Source organism: Pipistrellus kuhlii, unplaced genomic scaffold (genome assembly GCF_014108245.1).
Source record: "Pipistrellus kuhlii isolate mPipKuh1 unplaced genomic scaffold, mPipKuh1.p scaffold_m20_p_1, whole genome shotgun sequence".
Classification (NCBI taxonomy): domain Eukaryota; kingdom Metazoa; phylum Chordata; class Mammalia; order Chiroptera; family Vespertilionidae; genus Pipistrellus; species Pipistrellus kuhlii.
The window spans coordinates 55,144,010-55,166,186 of record NW_023425404.1 but is presented as its reverse complement, the minus strand read 5'-3'; the positions used below and the strand labels follow the sequence as shown (position 1 = coordinate 55,166,186).

General features: G+C 35.1%; 1 protein-coding gene across 1 annotated transcript in view; it reads left to right on the top strand.

Moving 5' to 3' along the window:
* The window catches only part of SPRED1 (sprouty related EVH1 domain containing 1), a 95,420-nt gene that overhangs the window by 58,420 nt on the left and 14,823 nt on the right, over positions 1–22,177 (top strand). Inside the window, exons 3-5 of the mRNA XM_036446530.2 lie at positions 10,986–11,154; positions 13,796–13,845; positions 19,153–19,308. Coding sequence (XP_036302423.1) covers positions 10,986–11,154; positions 13,796–13,845; positions 19,153–19,308 — 375 coding nt within the window. The remainder of the gene's footprint in view (positions 1–10,985; positions 11,155–13,795; positions 13,846–19,152; positions 19,309–22,177) is intronic.

The window sequence follows — 22,177 nt, the reverse complement described above, 5'->3', positions numbered from 1 at the left end:
CTGGAATCACACCATCCGGAGAGTGCCCAAAGCGGTGGTAGTCTCTCCTTGTCAAGGAGATGCTTTCTGCCAGCTCCTGCTGCTCCTGCGAGATTTAACTTTCCCTCACTCATTCCCACACACCCCACACACCCCACACACACTCCTTTCCTACCTTTACTCACTCACTTCTCTCTCAGCTCCATCCTGCCAGCTGCCATCTTTTTCTGGTCGCCTTCTAAATCGTTATGGCCTTGATTTCTTCCTTTAATTCTTGAGTATAAATTAGTGTTATCCTTGATCACATATTTCTTAAATGTTAGCTAAAATTTAACTGTTAATTTGTATATATATATATATATATATATATATATATATATATATATATACAACTTAATTTAACTGTTAATTTGTATATATATATATAACCTTCACATTCTCCATAATAGGAAATTTCTCTTTTGCATTCATTTTTTTTTTTTAAATTAGGTACTAGAGGCTCAGTGTGTGACATTTGTGCACAGGAGGGAGGGTGTCCCCATAGCCCAGCCTGCACTCTCATAATCCGGGACCACTGGCTCCTAACTGCTCACCTGCCTGCCTGCCTGATTGCTCCTAACTGCCTCCCCCCCTCCCTGCCTGATCACCTCTGACCAACTCTGCTGCTGGCCTGATTGTCCCTAACTGCCGCCCTGCCATCTTGGTCACTTCAAACTGCCTTGCTCCCACCGGCCTGGTCATCCCCAACTGCCCCCCCCTGCCGACCTGGTCACCCCTCCCTGGCCTGGACTCCCCCAACTGCTCCTCTGCAGGCCTGGTCGCCTCCTATCCTGGTCACCCCCAACTGCCTCCTCTGCCAGCCTGGTCACCCTTCACAGCCCCTCCTGCGGGCCTGGTTGCCCCCAACTGCCTCTCCTACTGGCCTGGCCACCCTTCACTGACTGCCCCCCTCTGCTGACCTGATCACCCCATGCAGTCTGCTGTTCAGTCGTTTGGTCGTCCCTCACTAACCCCACTGCCAGTCTGGTCGCCCCATGCAGCCTGCTGTTCAGTTGTTACTGTGAGGGCATCCTGACCAATTTGCATACCACCCTTTTATTAGTATAGATCACATGTGTCAAACACAAGGCCCGCGGGCCAAATCCGTCCCTCCAGGCCTTGCAATGTGGCCCGCACCGCGCTGTCATCACTGCACTCCGCTGCGTTTCCATCACAATGACAGTTTATGACTGTTCAGTAAACCATTCGGCCCGAGATTTAGGCTGGATTTTAGATTTTGGCCCCTTCTCTGATTGAGTTCGACACCCCTAGTATAGATATTAGGCCCTTCACTGTTAGTATGACACTATTTTATTGGAAAATATTTTATCAATGTATAGGTTATATTTTTTTTTATCATTTTTAGCTGAATTGTATATGATATGTAAATTTAAAACACTATATTATAGCACACCCTTACAGTCTTTATAAGTAGCTGAATAAACTGTCCATAATGACATTAAAATTTTGCTAAAATATTTACTATTAAGTTGTAAATTACCATGGGGTTGTATTCTTATGTTTATGAAGTAGGCAATAAAATATTGTAAATTTACAAATGTAATTAAAATTATGCTTTTAAAAGCATATTATGTGCTAAAAGATAACAAAATAATGAATAGGCTACACAGATACAATAGGACTCTTACAACATATGTATTACTTAAGATAGATAGTCTAGAAAAGGCACTGTGTTATGTCAGCAAAGTTATACAATAGTTGTTATTATAAACATATAGTGACAAAGTTAATAATAGTAAAGGTAAACATAATAAACGTAAAAATGAAGTAAAGAAAGGGAAAATAAGAAACATTTCAGGTTACGAAGTTGCCAAAGAGATTAAGGACATGTTTTTCAGATTAATAAATATAATTAGGTTGTGGATAAAAATGGCCTATAAAAAATAAAAATGCCTGTAAGATGATAGTTTTATTGTTTAAAGTGCACACTGTAAAAATGACTTTTCTTTTCAGTTATTAGAACGTAAAACAAAATTAGAGGATTTGTTTTCTAAAAAGAAAACAGGAGTAGCTTTGTTAACAATGAGAATCACCCCCTTTCCATCATGGGACATTTTAAAAGACCATGGACACATCTTTCTGCCTTGGATTGAATTTTATGAAAGTACAGAACAATAATTTCCTACTTGGCTTTTCCCCTTGTGCCTCTGTGAGTTATTGCATTGTGAAACCCCAATCTTCCACTAAAAACCAATTGCATTAACTAGTTTTCTCTTTAAGATTCAGCAGCTATGTCTCTTGAAAGATACTGGTTCTCTTTTGACTATAATCACAACTAGGGGAGGAAAGTGGGAGTATAGATGGTGTTAGCATAACTTTAATTATGCTTTATTCACCAAAGTATTACTCTAACAACTATATATAAATATATATATATATATATATATCCATCCCTTTATTGACAGTGTACCATTGAGATCACCATCCATTAGCTTTCATTTTCATCTACTGACCTTAGCAATTCCTTCCCATAGCCAGCTCTTCCACATCTGAACCTCATCACTATTCTTGGCTACTTTGCTTGCACAGTCTTGACCTTTTGGTCTTCATTACAGCAGGCTGCTTTCCTGAATCTGGTAGTTGTCCAGAACTGTTCCATTTGAGGAATTTTACAATTTCCTCTCATTTCTTTTTTATTCCCCTTCTCTTGCTCTACAATTTCATGCTTTGTGCCTTCAATTTTCCCCAGTTTCACTAGATTCCTCTGGCTTGAGTATCTTTTTTTATTATTTTCTTTTTAAATCCAATCTAAATTTTTTTTTGTCAGTCATTTAAACTACTTTAGTATGTATTTACCTTCTGCGTATTTACTTTATTTTATGCTAAAGGAATGCCACTGAATTCTACATTATTAAAAGAGAATGTTCCCTTTTTTTTCTTTTTTCTTTTTTTTAAAATATATTTTATTGATTTTGTACAGAGAGGAAGGGAGAGAGATAGAGAGTTAGAAACATCGATGAGAGAGAGTCATCGATCAGTTGCCTCTTCCACACCCCCTACTGGGGATATGCCCACAACCAAGGTACATGCCCTTGACGGAATCGAACCTGGGTCCTTTCAGTCCCCAAGCCGACACTCTATCCTTTGAGCTAAACCGGTTTCGGCGAGAATGTTCCCTTTTAAAGGTGAGTCAAATATATATTGAGAAGCTGCTGTGTGCTAGAAACTGTTCTAAGCACTGAGAATATCCAAATGAACAATGACAGAAATTCTAGTTTTAAAAATAAATATACATTTGGTGAGGGACAAAGAAGTGTTACAGTAAGTAAATAAGATTACTATGCTAAAGAGTCCTAACTGATAAGGGGAAAAACAAATCTGGAAAGAAGTTTAGGGAGTTTATTTGTGGGGAGGAACTTTTTTTTTTTTTAAATCCTTACCCAAGGGTATGTTTTTGTTGATTTTCGTTTTGTTTTGTTTTAGAGATACAAGAAGGGAGAGAGAAACATTGAAGTGAGAGAAATATTGATTGGTTGCCTCCCGCACACAACCCTCTGGGGATCAAACCTGCAGCCTACCTATGTGCACTCACCAGGAATAAAACCCACAATTCTTTGGTGTACAGGACGATACTCCAAACGACTGAGCCACTGGCGAGGGCTGTGTGGAGGAACTTTTATAATCTGGCCTTCACTTCATTTGTCTTGAATCTGTCTGTCTTTTCCCAAAGGCAGTTATTTCCATGGTTTTGCCTTACTTAGTTATCTTTACCAAAAGCTAGCATTGACTTATGGAAATGCCTTCCCCTCTTTCACATTAACTAAATAACAATAGATAGCATATTAAGAGTTTATGTGGAGTAGAGAATGTAAACAGATTGCTAGTCCTGAGGAAACAATAATGACAGGAACAATTTCCTTTTTATTGTCACAGATAAATCATAAGCAGAAACTCGGAAAATTTAATAAGAGAAAGCACCTTGGGCAAATCAGTTTTGCTATTAAGGATTGGAATTGGAAGAAATGCTAATAATGATAACAACAACAACATTCATCTAGTCCAAAATTAGCTGCTCGTTTTAGGGTCAATTCATTGAAACGATGATAAATTGTACTATTAATGACTTCTTCGTATAACCATAAATTTTGTGACTTTCTCTTGGCAGTTGTTTTTCAACAGTTAACTCTTAATATTGCCAATATTCCCTGAAGAAAAAGAATCTGCCTGTTAGCATATATATTATCTTTCTTTTAGAGCAATGTGATAGCTGTTTCCTGGAAATTAAGATTTAGTATATTTCCCATATTACCTGCCTTGTAATTTCCTTTTTTTAGAAAACTTCAGATTAACTCTTAACTTCCTTTAGTACTCTACTGAATATACTAAACTTCTTTATTATTTAATTAGAGGCCTAGTGCATGAAATTTGTGCATGGGTAGGGTCTGTAGGCCTGGATAGTGACCAGGGCCAATCAGATTTCCTGCCTCCCTACCACCGCACGGTTCCCCCCCCACCCACTCCCCTCCTTTGCCTCCTCTTTCCCTTGTTCCCTCAGTGCCCTCTTCTCCTTCCCCCATCCTCCCCCCCCCAACCACCCACCACTGCTTCTGTTCGCCTGCCATGTTCCGTGATGCCCTCTGGTGGTCAGCACACATCATAGCACACGATTGAACTCCCAGTCGAACTCCCAAGGGGATGCTTTGCATATTAGCCTTTTATACACACACACACACACACACACACACACACACACACACACACACATAGGCTTACTTTAAATTAAAGTCATTCCATTCTCTAGTTATTGATGTATACTGGTTGATCTGGTCTAGCAGGCTCAGCAGGATTATTTTGGCTTCATCTTTCTCCTTTATACCTGATTGTGATACATTTCACATTCCTTCCATTACATTCCAACTGGCATTAAATTGTTATAATTGTTAATAGCTTTCCTAATAGCTAAATTAACGTTCAAACTTGATCTCACTATTAGCTTTCTAAATATTTTGTCACTACCTTTGCTCTATTAAAATCTAAATTATCATGTGAATGTAGCATGCTTTTTAATTAATTGGTTGACTGCTATTCTTTTACTAATCAACAGCTATTTGAGTGTCTTCTATATGCTAGATTTATCTTGTATTAGTTTGCTCGTGACACCATAAGACAATACCATAGACTGGCTGGCTAGAACAGTGTAAGTTTATTTTCTCAGTTCAGGAGGCTGAGAAGTCCAAGATATGGGTACTCATTGACTCAGTTTCTGGTGTGAGCTCTCTTTAGAGATTTCAGAAGGATGTAATTCAATCCATACCACTTCTTATTTAATTCCACTTTTTTATCTATTGATTTTATGTGAATATTAAACTTTTAAAATTAGTTTTATAATATTTGCTAATACTAATTTTAATTTCCCCCTCATTAGTCTCCTCCCCATTTTAAGTATATTTTTGCTCATTTTCCCATAACTATACAACTTTTTAAAAATATAGATACATTGGCCGAAACTGGTTTGGCTCAGTGGATAGAGTGTCAGCCTGCGGACTGAGGGGTCCCAGGTTCAATTCTGGTCAAGGGCATGTACCTTGGTTGCGGGCACATCCCCGGTGGGGTTGTGCAGGAGGCAGCTGATCGGTGACTCTCTCATCGATGTTTCTAACTATCTCTCTCCCTTCTCTCTGTTAAAAAAAATCAATAAAATATATTTTAAAAAATATATAGATACATTGATTTTAAGTTTTTCTTTACATATATAAAAATTTTGTGACTATTATATATGATTTGGGGGGATGATCATTTTTGGTTTCTTTTAAAGCACATTTCATGCAACTCATCTTTTTGTATAGTGTTAGGCAGGACTTCCAGAATAATATTAGATAATGTTGGTGATATGGTTGGCTTTTTTATTAATTTTAAAATATATATATTTTATTAATTAAAAATATTTTATTATCTGATTTGATAATTTTTCTGAAATCTCCATAGACTTTTTAAATTGATCTTTTAATTGAGATGAAATTAATTGCTCTTATAAAGAATAATGTAGAGATCTTGTTTTCCTTTTACCGAGTTTTCCCAATAGTAACATTTTGCAAAACTAGTGCATCACAACCAGAATATATATTCACATCAACAAAGTCCATCACATTCAGATTTTCCCAGTTTTGTACTCATTTGGGAGTGCATTTAGGTCCATATAGTTTTATCACATATATCCACTATGATAGAAAAGATTGCAAAACAGCTCAATAACCATAAGAATCCTTTCCCCTGGTACTTAATAGACACCTACCTCCCTCTTGGCCTGGAAACCATTCACCTGTTCTCCATTTCTATAATTTTGCCATCTCAAAAGTATTATGTAATTGGAATAATAAATACGTTATTTCAGGATTATTTTTCATTCAGCATAATTCCTCGAGGGTTCATGCAGGTTATCAATAGTTTGTTCCTATTTATTGTTGCCTGGTATTCTACGACAACTGTGTACCAAAGTTTAACCATTGACTGAGTAAAGGAAATGAAGGCTTTTTACAGTTTGGAGCTATTGCAAATATAGCTGCTAAGAACATCCATATACAAGTTTTTCTGTAAACATATGTTTTATTTCTCTGGGATAAATGACCATATGTAATTGCTGGGTAGTGTGGTAGTTGCATGTTTAGTTTTATAAGAAATGGCCAAACTTTTCCCCACATGGCTGGCTATACTGTTACATTTTTACCAGAGCAATCCACTTTCTAGGCATTCTCACTAGCATTTTATGTAGTCACTATTTTTTATTTCATCATTGGTATAGGTGTATCATGATAGCTAATTTGGATTTCCCTAACAACTAATGAACTACACTGAGTGGCCAGATTATTATGATCTCTGAACACAGTAATCAGGCCACTCAGTCTAGACCAGTGGTCAACAAACTGCAGCTCGAGAGCCACATGTGGCTCTTTGGCCCCTTGAGTGTGGCTCTTCCACAAAATACCACTTGTGGGCGCACACATACAGTGTGATTGAAACTTTGTGGCCCATGAGCAAAAGTCAGTTTTCAGCTCTCAAAAGAAATTTCAATCATTGTACTGTTATCATTTGGATCTGTTGAATAGTGAGTTTGCCAACCACTGGTCTAGAATGACCACAGAGTTGGGATTTTAAAATAAGGTTTTTTCGTGTATAAGAACTGCATTGTGGATAGTTAGAAAGAAAGAAGCAGAGGACTTACTAGCCAGAGGCTGGGGGCCACTATTTCCTGGTCCCTTGACATTCTAAGATTTGCAAGCTTTCCCTTATACATAAGTACACTGAGTGGCCAGATTATTATGCATTCAGAGATCATCATGATCTGGCCACTCAGTGTATATATTTATAGTAAGTTGCATATATCCCACCTTTTACCACCTAATATTTAGTGTATTTTTTCCTAAGAACAAGGATATTTTCTTAAATAACCGCAGTGTAATTATTTTATTTAGGAAATTTAACATGAATATAGTACTTTAATGTAAGTTCCATATTCCAGTTTTGTCAACTGTCTTAATAATGTTCTTATAACATTTTTGTTCCTTCCATAGAAAACACGTGGTATTTAGCTGTCATGTGCTTATTTTCCTTTAATCTAGAGCAGTTTCTCTTTTATGACAGACATATTTAAGGAGCACTGGCTCCCTTCCTTCCCGTTTTAGTCGCTGAACTGCTGTTATGTGAGAAATATGCCATTGTTTCTTTTGTTACTTCTTTAAAAATTCTAAAATCCCATGCAGTTCAGAACAGTGTTAAGCATACATTTTTATTAATGATTAGTAAAACTATGTATTTAATAACAATGTAATTTCATATTTCATAGTATGCCTTGGTGTTCTTCATAAAGGATACAGTTTTTATGTCATTAAGAAGACTAAAGTTCGTAATATGAGGCAACTGTTTGAGATGAAAATTAGTGATTTTGGTTATCAAATAATTTGAATTTGGAATTTTTAATGAAATGATTCAAAGATATTTTAGAAAGTTACTAATAACATTTTTTATGTTTGGTTACCAACCATACTACTTTTTAGATAATACTATTTGTAAACTTATAATTATCTACTTGTAAGGTAGCAACCATAATAAAGTACATAGTAGTTTGAAAGTACTAGTACTAGTACATATTTAATTTTACTCTGCTCTCCCAAATTATTAGTTGTTGTAAGTTAAACAGAAATGCATTCATACTTATTTTTTGCTTGGTCTATTTTAAATGCTTGTGGAAAACAAGCCTGGTAGTTTTATGATGGGAATTTTGGTCTGTATTTCCCAAAATAACTTAGAATATATCTTCAGAAGTTTTAGTTGTTAAGTGGCCTTGGTGTTTCCCTTCTCTCTCCCCTTCTTCCTTCCTTCTCCTCCCCTCCATCCCCCCAATCAAATACCCTAGTATTTCTTATAGAAGAAGGAAAAAAAAACAACATTGCGGGGGGCGGGGGGGGGGTAATCAGATTTTAATGTTTATGCTAATTATAGGTTCACTTTCTTAATTTTAGACTTTATCTTTTCATAATTAACATCTATTCAACCTCAATAAAAGAAAGAAAAAATATTGTTCTTATCAGTACTTGATTGAAAGACTTTAAGAACTCATTAAAATATTTATGGTTCCAAAAGTATAAATGTAGCTAGAAAATAATTTAAACTGGTATGTCTTACCCAACTCAGGTCTGTTAAGATCTGTATTAGAATGCAAAGCTATTCTTTCAAATATCCTTACATAATTGTACTTTTCATCCTTCATTATTATAGTCACTTCCCAAGGCTGCCTGCAGCCAGTCTATTTGTAGCAATTATGTTCTATTCAAACCTAGTCATGACTGTTGGTATGTCAAAGTCTGAAAAAAAAATTTATACAGTCATAAACATTAGAGTGCTTTTGAATCTGTTATTCCTTTTTTTTCTAGTTTTGAAATTTTTCATCATATGTTAATTTTTTTTAGTTTCTAATCCTATATAATAAGGAGTTAATATGCAAATTGACCCTCACTCCAACACACTAGATGGCCAGCAGGGGAGGGCATTTGGGGCAACAAGGTTGGAAAGAGAGGGCAGTTAGGAGTGATTGGGCCAGCAAGGGAGGGAAGTTAGGGACAACTAGGCCTGGAGGGGAAGACTATAAGGGGTGACTGGGCCTGAAGGGAAGATAATTAGGGGCTACCAGGCTGGCAGGAGAGGCAGTTAGGGGCAATCTGGCCAGCAGGAGAGCAGTTAGGCGTCAATCAGGCTGGCAGAGTAGTGGTTAGGGGATGATTAGGCTGACAGGCAGAAGCAATTAGGGGCAATCAGGCAGGCAGGCAAGTATGCAGTTGGAAGCCAGCAGTCCTGTATTGTGAGAGGGATGTCCGACTGCCCATTTAGGCCCGATCTCACTACCAGGATCAGGCCTAAACGGGCTGTCAGACATCTTTTGAGGGGTTCCAGATTGGAGAAGGTACATGCTGAGCTGAAGGATACACACACACACACACACACACACACACACACACACACACACAGAGGAGTTTCATGCACGGGCCTCTAGTAAATAAAAATACTTCATTTCTAATCCCAGCACACTTGTACTTTCAAGTGGACGTGAACAAAAGTTCAAAAAGTTGTAGTATTATTCTGATTCTAAAACATGACTTCTTGGTTTGTTTTTATTTGTTAACAAGCCACATCCTTAATGGATCTTACAAGTTATTGATGTCATATTACTTGGGCAACATATTCTTTCATAGTTATTCCTGTTGTGTCAGTCTTATATAAAACATTCACTTTATAGTTGCTATTTACTCTATGCTTATCTTTATATTAATTTAATGTAAAATATTTTGGGTAGAAATGAGGGCAGAGCCACTGATCCACTTTTCATTTTTTTACTCTCTAACTTATAAATGTTTTTCAAAGTTAACCATGGAGGGACGTCTGATGAAATTTACATACTACCAGAACTCTTTAACTATAGAAAGAGGTATATTCAGCTATTAATTAGGATTACTTAGAGATGTATTTCATGTTTAACAACTGTATATACAGAATAATTTTCAGATAATATTTGTAATGGCTGTGGCATTTGCCTTTAGGAGAGTCTTGACAGACTTTAATTACTTATCTTGTACTGTTTCTTTTTATGCATTGGGATTATTCTGGTTCAACAGTGGGCATTTGAATCTAACAATGTGGTAACTCTGGAAATCAGATTATCTTGTTTCCCCATGGTTTGCTGTTTTTGTTACTACATTATTATTATTATTTGTCTCTGTGCCAAGGATCAGAATAAGATGAACTTAATACCTTCTTACGTATTTTCTGAGTCTTCCCCTGGGTATGCATAGTCACTTTATAATTTCCCCCATATATGTTGTTGTTTTTGCATTTAATGTTTGGCTCTCAAAATGAGAAAAGTAAAAAAATGGCGGCTAAAATAGGGTGCTGACCCTTTAAATACCATGGAAGTCACTCCATTCTGATGAGAAATGACTTGCAGCAATGAGGGAGGTACATCCGTGTACCTCTTTGTCTTTACCTCTGTGATCAGAAGCCGCAGTCAGTGATAAGAGCACAGATATCTGGTAGTTGTAGGACAGGATTCTTTTTATCTACCCTGGCTCCCAGGATTTGTGTACTTGCTGCTCCAGGAACCACTCCCACAACTCCCAGAAATTAAGCACAATTTACTGCCCATGCATTCTTCTGGAAGTTGCAAGCTTTCAACAGACTCCAGACTTCCAACATATTGTAGTTATATCAGACAGATTCTGCCAATGCACTTGTTGTTTAGGTAGGAGGACAGGTTCCTGGTTCTTTGCCATCTTCTTAGTTCCATCTTAATTTCTGTATGGAATAACTTTGTCAAGTAGATTAAGTAGCAAGACCTCTGTATTAATATAAGGCCGAAATAATCATTAAAATGTAATAGCTCTTTTCTTCAGTTTGTATTTAAGCATTACATTAGATGCATTTGACACATATAGTAATTTTTGGTATTTAACTTTTGACAGGTGGTTTTGGAATGTATGCTTAAAAAAGACCTCATTTACAATAAGGTCACTCCAACATTTCACCACTGGAAGATTGAAGACAAGAAATTTGGCCTTACCTTTCAAAGTCCTGCTGATGCTAGGGCTTTTGATAGAGGAATTCGAAGAGCTATAGAGGATATATCTCAAGGTAAGTTTTTCTAACTATTTTCTTAATTTGTTTATCAGTTATGTGTTATAAAGTAGAGTTACTTTAAGCAAGTCAGCTTTTGGGATATGTGACCAGACTTTGAAAATTCACTGTAGGTAAAGTAGATAAAATAATGGGCTCCTTAGTCTGTTTCAGATTTGTTACATCACAATATATGCCAATTAAATTTATTACCTTGAAGAACCCATCAATATTTCTGTTCAGATAATTCAGATGATTTCAAATAAGAGATTGAAGAGAGCAGTAAGTTACAACTTTTAAAATCTTTGTGTATATGTTGTATCAGTCATATAACATATGTTATATCAGTCATTATCTTGTTTTGGTAATGATAAAGATAAAATTTCTAATAATCAAATATAGGTATATTCCAGTTGTTCTATGTCAGACCCCCCCTCCCCCATTTTTTTTGAAAGAGAAATGCTTTAAAAAAAAAATACACACACACACACACACACACATACATACACACACACACACACACACACACACACACACACACACACACACACACACACACACACACACACACACTGGGGATGTCCCCGCAACCAAGGTACATGCCCTTGACCGGAATCGAACATGGGACCCTTGAGTCCGCAGCTGGTGCTCTATCCACTGAGCCAAACCGGTTAGGGCAGAACCCTTTTCTTTTTACCTGATTTTATTATTGAGCATTGACAGATACCACAACCCCAAATATCCCTTTGTAATCTTTCAGTCTCTTAAAATTATTAACTATAAAGCTTGTACAAGCTTGCAGGTTTTAAAAAGAGGGAGATTGTATATACATGTAAAACTGGCCTCTGCTTTTAATTAAACAAAGAAATCACATTAAAACTAACTTCTCCCCCCAAACAAGTTAAAACTTGATTTGTTTTTCTAATTAAGAAGGAATATCATGTCTGTTAATAGAATGGCTTCTGTATAAAGTAACTCCATCAATATTAGACAACTTTGTTATTTGCATATTTTGAATATTAGAAGAAGTGAACTAATTAGGAAACAGACCATAGGCAAGAACATGGAAAAGCTTAGTGTAAATTGTATTAATAGTGCATGAAACTGTGGTTAAATAATATATTGACCTACTTTAAATATTAGAGTTTGTTAAGCAAGTAATCTTTGATTTCCAATTCAGAAAGAAATTCTATGAGATGATAGCAATTATTTTATTTTCATAACCAGATCCCATAAATTATTTTTATATCAGTGTTCTTGATGTTGGCTGCACGTTAGAATTACCTGGGAGGCTTTTGAAAAATAGAATGACTAGTTCTGACTCCAGGTCACTTGAATCAAACTATTTGGGGGAGTGGAGCTGAGGCATTATATATATTTACTTATTTCTTTTTAAGTTCCTAGACATTTCAAATGTGATAAGGAATTGTTATCCTAGCTGAATGAGTATATTATGAATTTACAAAAACAAATGAATATGGCTCCTCAGATTCTCTAGCAGATGTGGCTCTCAAACCACTACAAGAAACTTAAAAATAAAAATGCATGGTACCCTCATGCCTCACCTAACAGACATTTCTGATATTATTGGTTTGGTACTGAACTCTAGTATCAGTTTCCCAGTTGATTCTGCTATTTTAGCTAATGTTGAAGAACCAGTGCTTGAAAGAAAAATCATTATCTATGGGTGTTAAATTTATATGATTTATGTTTAAGTTTTGTATTATTTTGAAGTCTATACTTATGTCCCCATAAGAACACACTTTCACTAGGATCAAATAGATTGAGTTTAATGTTCAAAAAGACAATTTATAAGGAGAAGTTTACAAACTCCTAGCCTGGGAGAACAGACTGCTGCTGCTGTATTCAGTCGATCTTGTTATTTGTAAACATTACTTTAAATATACTGCTTAGCCTTGTTACCAGTTATTATATAGACTTTGAACAATCTCATTAAATTTCTCTTATTAGCCTTCTATGACAATAAGGAAAAATTTATTGCAACCCTTTTCAAAGGGCACATTTGTCATCTCCATGCTAGTTATGTCTCAAGGCAAGCAGAAACTCAAAATTCATTGCTAGGAGAAATCCCTCTTTATGAATTTGTTGGAACCAAAGGCTCTCTTGAACATGATTAAAATGTATACAGAAACATTGATGCATAACGGTCAATGGAAACAACTGGCCATTGACTATCTATAGTGAATTAAGGCTCATTTATTTTTCTTACTGTAGGAACTAAAATCTTACTTCTGGGTACTAAATACTGTTCCTGGGTCAGAGTATTTAGGAAGATTGAGAAGATCACACATGGGCATTATCTAATACCAGAGGAGTGTGGTGCACATAGTTTACCTAGGTGTTTGAGAAATCAGGAGCAGGACTTGCTGTGAATAGTACACTTTTCACATACAGTAAAACATCTTTTTGTAAGTCATTGGGAATTTACCTGCAGGAAAGGAAAACAATCACTTTATTCTCTATTCTTTTAATAAAGGGGCAAATATGAGTGGCCTACGTCAGATTGGTTGCCAGGCAGCCTAGAATGATCTCTGATCAGTCTCCTCTAGTATTGTAAATGACATAATCAATTAGTCAATAATACTAAAATCTAAGACAAAAATGTTATGTTTAATTAAACTTTTACCTGTTTTCTTAGGATGCCCAGCATTAAAAAATGAAACTGAAGGAGCAGATGATGACTTACAAGTAAGTAGTTGGCTTGAAAGAAATTTTTAAACATAAAGAATATAGAGCAGAGGTGACGAATGTCCGGCCTCTGGGCCATGTAAGGCCCTCAAGATCATTTGGTCTTGCCCTGCCAAGGCATTAGGGGTGAGTTAATTAAATGTTTGGCCAAATATTTTAAATTGATGATTTTGTATGGCCTGCAAATGATGTCATCAATATCCAAATGGCCCTTAAGAAAAAGGTTCCCCACCCCTGAAGTAGAGGAAATAACTAGCCTTAATAAATAAGTAACCTGTAAGTTTTTAAGAAACTTTCTAAGACACTGTATTTGCCAGCAAGTAACAAGAAGCTAGAATAAATAGTATGTGTATATGTATGTATGTACATATTATATAGAGAATATGTTCAAAGATCATAATAATCTGACCAGTGTATATGTATTATTTTATTATTATACTAAAGTCTGTTTTTTCCACTTAAATTACATAATGTTTTTCTATCAATAAATATGTTTTTAAGTTTAATTTTTAATGGTTTTGTTTTATGTAATTTGTTTATATTAGAAGTATCTTAATTACTAGTTCCCCTATTGTACATAAAGAGTTTTTATGTGTTTAAATATTTGAATCTGTTTATTGATGGTTAATTATTACTTAAAAATACAGTGAGTTGGAATTAATTAGGTATAAGAAACAAGTAATAAAATGCAAAATAAATACAAGGTTCCATTTTGTTCTGGTTTCTATGGAAAAATATGGAACTAGAAATGGGGAAATATGTTCTAAATTTCTTCCTATGATGAAAGTAAATTTGGTTAAAGTTCACCTTAAAAATGTGGGCAAAAAGATGTAGACATCATTCATTCATAGGGTTGCCAGAAGTTGAGCCAACTCAATGACATAACACACATTAAAATATTTAGATGTCACTCACTCATTCATAGGATCTCCAGGAGTTGGAGCCAACTCAGTGGCATATAACACACATTCAAAAAAAGCAGGGGAGAGATACTGAGAAGCTAGTAAATATGTGAGGTAAATTTTTCTGGATATCCTATTTGAAAAATGTTAAGAAGAATCAACATCCAGAATTAAAACTACCAAAGAAGACTCTTAACTTTACCTTATTATTTCATAATATGCCAAAATTTTTGCATATCATTCTTATTTTGGAATAAGATATTGGAAGTATAAAGTATTCAAATTCATTTAACTCAGCAATTTTTAATCTTTTTCAATTCATTGCACATATAAGCTAATTACTAAAATTCAGCACACCAAAAATGTAATATTTATTTATTTATTTATTTATTGCTGATGTGCCAGAAATATAGGTGTAATTTTGGTTTATTTACATCGGATGGCTATTATTGTGTTTTCTGTCATCATTTTTTAATTTGATATTCTAAGGGGAAAGAGAGAGATAATCAATGATTAGGTCCCTCCTGCACACCCTCTTCTGGAAACCGAGCCCGAAATCTGGGCATGTCCCCTGACTAGGAATTGAACCTGTTTCGTAGGTCAATGCTCAACCACTGAGTCACATTGGTGGGGCAAAGTTGGCTTTTTAACTATTTTATTTAACTATTATCTTGTTTCATAACTCACCTATGGGCCCTGTATAAACATTTTGAAATTATTTTGAGTACAAATTGACTGATTTATGGTAGTAATGTCGTTTACTTTATTGGTCATTATTTGCAAAAATAACTAAAATGGTTTTAAAAGAGTAACTCATTATCTAAGTTTTTAAGCCTAGAGGAGGCAATAATTGTTATTTAGATCATACTTGAGGTAGTAAGAGGAAAAGATCTCAGATTTCATGCTTTGGGCAAGTAGAAAGATGATACCTAACTGATATGAAATGAAAAGTCATATCTTTTCTTTCTGCTACTGAGAAATATTTGACTAACTTACCCTTTTTTAGAATTGGGTAATGTCATTTCTGAGTGAAAATGATTAAAAGGTTTGTGATTTATATTGTTTAAAGTTATTATGTTATAGACTAGGATGATAAAAATTGTTCGTATACTAATTTTCAAAGTTGGTGCTGTTTTAATAAGGCTCTCTATCTGAAAACTAAGTTAATAGGTTTATTTAGTTGGGCCTTTTTTAAAATTCTTTCATGTTGTATTTAAATATATACTTTTTTTTTAAAGCACTATCAGGATCAATTTTGTCCATTTTGATTTTTTGTTAGGGTTTTTGTTTGAATTGGGGATGGTGGTGGTTGGAATTCAAGTAGCATAAATCATAAAATGTGAACCCACATGGTCCGACTTCACAGTCTTTGAATTTTAGCCCTTATATCATGTAACAGTGCTACTAATTATTTAACCATTCACATTCCATTCAACAATTATTTTATTTTCCACAGCCTTTTACATTAATTTTTGTTGGCATTTCTGAATGTGATGTTTAGATTAGATTTGATTCTAGAAATAGATTTGTCATTTAGAGGATTGTATAAAGACATATAATTATCAGGAACTATGTAACTATTGCCTAATAACTCAGATTTGCAGACAATAAACAATCTCTGAAAATCTAATACTATTTTTAAGTCAAACTAAAGTTTTATTAGGAAGGTAGTTTAGTTTTTTTGCTTATTAATTTAGGGTGGAGGACTTGTTTTTCTTTTCTATTTTTGCTGGGCATTATATATTGGTACATTTCTCATATTTCTTTCATATTATTTCATCACTGATTACTGTATTTAGGTTGCCTTAACAATATACTATATATCCTATTGATGTTTTCAGACAAAACTCATAGACAAATGCAAAATTTAAAACTCAAGGTTTATTCTTAAATTAATCAAATGTAAACTAAGAAATCTAATGAAAATAGGAGACAATTATGGTCAGGTCTGAAATGAATTTCTATTGGATGCTACTCCAAAACTTTAATAGTGGTTTTGTTAAATTCATGGAATTATTAATTATTTTTTCTGTCTTCTGTTGCTAAGTTTGCATAATTTGAGAATATAATTTTAAATGCCAAAAATAACTTTGGTAGCATTTTCAGTATATGCAGTATTAAAATATAAAATTTCTTTATTGAAGAACATTTAAAATTTTTTGATCATTCTAAAGTAAACGAATTGTATTATCATTCAAAACATCTATTGTTGGATATGGCTCAGCCACACCTTTTGAAACTGTGACTTGTGATATATAAAAAGGGACATTTTGAGCAATAAATAGACTGTAATATTTACTTTCTCATACTTAATTGGTAATTTATGGGGAAACATAACTTCAAAAAGGCTTGCAGAGCAACACCTAAGTTTTCTCTGCTTCAGGATTACTACAGTCAGAAGAGCAAAGGTGGAGAGAACCAAATTTTGTTTTTATTTTCTTCACAGCTGTCATCTAGCCTTGTGATCTAGTAGAGAGCTACAGCCAAATTGTTTTTTTCGCTTTACCTGGCATCCTTTTGCCTCTACACACACAATTGCTTTAGTAGTCTTGAAAAAAGAAAAAGTTAAACAATCTCTTAGCAACCATAGGAGAATAATTATTATACCAGCCTCTGAGAGTGAAAACATTTAAGTTGGCATGGGTTACTCTATACATAATATAGATGAGTCCATGCCAACACAACACTAAAAGCATTGAATGTGGATATAAATATATCTTTATATCATTTTAAATGCTGCAGATCATGCAACTGCATGTACAGTCTCTGTACATATAATGTATTACATTTTCTAGTCTTGTGGAATATTTTTGGCATTTCTCAACACCTAACTTTAGATTATGTCCATGTTTCTGTAGTAGCCTTTTTTAAGGGATTATAATCCAGTAAAAACAAACAAACATTCAAACTTGACTAAACCTGAACATTTTTTACTCATTTGTATACAAATTAAAGTGTTTTGGTTATTACTAATTTTACTTATGAAAATGGTACAGATAATCTTTTTGGAAAATAACACTAAAAGTGTTTTTTCTTAATTGGTTGGAAAAGATTGGTGAATGATAATGCTCAGTGTAAGCAGAGACGTGAGGAAATGGTTTTTCTTTCATATACTACTGAGCAATTCTCTTTGTAATATAATTGGAATATATGCATATCCTTTAGTCAATAATCGTATTTATAAAAATTGATCCTAAAGAAATAATACTACCAGTCCACCAAGATGTATTTATAAGGAGGTGTGCATTGCTATGTATGTATAAAATATTGGAAGCAATCTAATGCCCATATGTAGAGTATTGTCTATGGAATATCCTATATAATGAAAGAGAAACATGCCGAAACCGGTTTGGCTCAGTGGTAGAGCGTCGGTCTGCGGACTCAAAGGTCCCAGGTTCGATTCCGGTCAAGGGCATGTACCCGAGTTGCGGGCACATCCCCAGTAGGGGGTGTGCAAGAGGCAGCTGGTCGATGTTTCTCTCTCATTGACGTTTCTAGCTCTCTATCTCTCTCCCTTCCTCTCTGTAAAAAAACAATAAAATATATTTTAAAAAAAAAGAGAGAGAAACATGTAATTTGACTGTACCTCTGCTATGCTAATCAGCCAATGAAGTGTGAGTATGCAAATTAATGCAACAAAGTTGGAGGGTTAATTGCAAGAGCTGGCAGAGAGTAGAGAAGCTTGGAGAACTTAGTCCCCTAAGCCACTAGATGGAGGGGAGAGGGAGAGCTGGTGGCTTGGAGGACTTGGTAGAGCAGGAGGCCATGGGACAGAGACAGAGGAAGAAGGGAAAAGCTTTACAGGTGACCATTCTTTTTTAAAAAATATATATTTTATTGATTTTTTTACAGCGAGGAAGAGAGAGGAATAGAGATTTAGAAACATCGATGAGAGAGAAGCATCGACCAGCTGCCTCTTGCACGCCCCCTACTGGGGATATGCCCGCAACCAAGGTACATGCCCTTGACTGGAATCGAACCCTGGACCTTTCAGTCCCCAAGCCGATGCTCTATCCATTGAGCCAAACCGGTTTCGGCAATACCTTTCTTTTTAACTTGCAAATTTCTTGGTAAATACTTTTCTTTTTAACTTGCAAAAGACCACTTTAGTTATAATTAAAAGCTCATTATAATTAAATGTCTCTCTTATATGGAATGGTTAACTGGTTAACCTAATTCTTCCTTAGTTATGTTCCATAAGTTTGTTCTTAAAGTTGATTTTTTAAATTATTATTTTGACATGGCTCCCTAATCTTGTACATTAAGTTTTGGGAATTGCTATTCAGAGTGTTGGTGGTACATTCTTATTGATTTGCTGAATATTTGTACTTATTAGAAAGTATCTAAGTTTTTATTGTTGTTTTTATATTCTGGCAACTAATGAGTTGGGGATTTTTCCCATTAGGCAACTGCTGAAGAGAGTACTCCTAGTCCTCGAGTGAAAGATCATCTTTTCCAGCAAGAGACCGTTGTTACCAGTGAGCCTTATAGAAGCTCAAGACCATCTCCCTTTGAAGATCTGAATGCCAGAAGAGTCTACTTGCAAAGCCAAGCCAGTCAGGTGAGAAAATAAATGTTTTCCAGTATGTTATTCATTTGTATTGAAATTGGGTGTGTTAGACAAGGGTCAAGGCCATCTGCTCTTCACCAAGCAAAATAAATAGAAACAATAGAAACCTAAGAGAATGTGATTTATAATGAATCAAATCCAGAATTAGATAATAAATACATAGGCAAAAAGTCATCTACACTTAATAATTGAGTCATAAGTTTGACTTTAAACTTGTTCCTGGCTTTTCCAGATTTATTTCCTATCAATCTTTCTCACTCACAGTCTCCTAAATACTGTGATTTTCTATGTTTTATGTATTTTACTACTAAGATTATCTATGCCTCGGGCTTTGCATTTTCTCTTCTCTGTATTTGAAACACTCTCCTCCATATCTGCACAGAGCTACTTTCTGACTTCAGGTCCCCTCTTTTGTGACCCTCCCTGAGCACTCTAAATAGCACCCCCTCCAGAGCTGTATTCTTACTATGCTTTATTTTTCTTGCTAACACTTTTCATGTCCTGAATTTGTATATTTGTCTCATATTTGTGCTTTTTTCTTTGTTCACTGATGTTCAGAAACCTAGAAATTTCTGAAATAGAGTAAGCATCCAGGCAACATTTGTTGAAGGAATAAATACTAACTGCTTCACCTTGGAAACAAATGATGTTTTGACTCCGCTTATTCCTAGGCTTATCATTCATTATTGGGAACTAGATTAATTTAGGATCATTTGGTTGCAGGTGATAGATCCATTCAAAATAGATTAAGAAAAGGAGATTATATTAATGACACAGAATGGCATTTCTCAGAATTTATTTTTAAGAGTAAATTCAGCTAGGTGGGTGTTTGTGTGTTTTTTGGTTTTGTTTTTTTTTTGTTTTTTTTTGAGATTTGAAAGGTATTAGGTAGCTTCTTTCTTTTCATACTCCCTCTCTTCTCTCTACTTTACCTACAAATACTCTACATAATCGTTTATCTCCGATTCTCATTACACATCTGTTTTATTCTTTTTCTCTATAGGCTGGGTTCTTTTTGCCTCATCAGTTTGTAATCAATCATGACTATCAAAATATCAGGCTTATTGATCTATATTTTAGCCTCGTGTTACAGAACACTAGCAGAGACAAACACTAGACACCAAGAATTGCAGTGGCTATTATGAATGGTGCCACCCAGGAGAACAAGAAGCAAATGCTCAAAAGCCTGAACCATTTTGAGCTGGTTCTAAAGTTATATCCCTGTAGTCAGTGCCATATTCTTACAAGAAGAAAGCTGATTGACTCGGCTTAGGATAGGATATTATAGCATATACAGCTGTCCGTTCCAGGGTTACAGGGTGCACAGATTAGGCAGAGAGGAGATAGTGATGTGCACTTGACCCAACATTGCCACTTTTAGACAGCGCTGTTCCAGTCGATCTTATAAGCTTGTGGCTTGCCTTTGTGTCCAAGGCCAGACCCTGGTTTAGTCATAGTTGTGGCTGTTTGGGAGGAGAGAGTGACATGGCTAATCTTTACACCCTTTGAGTAAGAAGATGCATCTTGCTGCTTTGTGTAAATTGGAGTTGTGAATTTTACATTTCCTGCATAGACTTGTTATTCTGCCATTTTTCTTTGAACTCTTTTTAGACTCACAATAGGCATTAGGGAAAAGTTACTCCCTGGATGGAAATTTCTGAGTAATGCCTTGGGCTTTAGTCAGAGGCAGACCTAACTTTAATTCCTGGCTTTTTAACTTACTTAGAATTGCAAAGCTATTAATGCTCTCTGTCTTCCTGTTTCCTCCAATGTAAATAGCAATAATAATACCACTCATTCCCAAAGCGTTATTTTAGGGTTTTAAAAGGATATTCATATTCACACATATATTGATATGTATGTGATAAATGTTAGAACACCTGTGTATGAGGCATCTGGTCTAAGCCCTAGGAATAGCTGTGAACGAGATAGATATGAGCCCTAGCCGCACAAAGGATATAAATGCTAGTGAGAGAGATGGACAGTAAAAATTTTAATAATCAGTAATACTTCCCAGTAATTGTAAAGAAAATAGTAGTAGGACTGAAAGGCCTATTGGCTATAGTTTAGTGAATTAAGGTGGTAGTAATACATGAATAGAAAAATTCATAGAACACTTAATTTATTCTACCTCTTTAATTGTCTTAGGAAATTGAGAAGACTGTTAAAAATAATAATGAAATTTTATAGTCCTTTGGTGCTTCACTAAGTGCTTTTGAGTCTAATATTTTATTTGAACAGAGCCAATATCTTTAGTTTTTATCAGTGAAAAAATTCATGCATAGAATCATTAAGTACCTGAACAAAGTCACTAGGATAGTAATTACTGAATTGTTGGAATTCTTATTTAGAAATGGTAAGTTTTCTTCCCTTCCTCTTATCTCCTTCCTTTCCTCCTCCTCCTTTTTCTTCTAGCTCAGATTAAAATGTTTCCCTATGGTAAATAGGCACTTTTATATTTCATTAAATCTAATAGTTATAGTTATTTAATCTTTATTATAGCTGGTACTTGCTATGTGCTGGATACTTTTTTTTTAATCTTTATTGTTCAGATTATTACAGTTCCTTCCCCCCCCCAATAGCTTCCCTCCACCTGGTCCCCATACCCTACCTTTAACACCCTCCCCACTGTCCTCATCCATAGGTGTATGATTTTTATCCAGTCTTTTTCCTCACCTCTCTCAACCCTTTCCCCCCCAAGGACTGTCAGTTCACTCCCTTTCTATGCCCCTGATTCTATGATATTCACCAGTTTATTCTGTTCATCAGATTTTTTTATTCACTTGATTTTTAGATTCACTTGTTGAAAGATATGTAGTTGTTCATAATTTTTATCTTTACCTTTTTCTTCTTCCTCTTA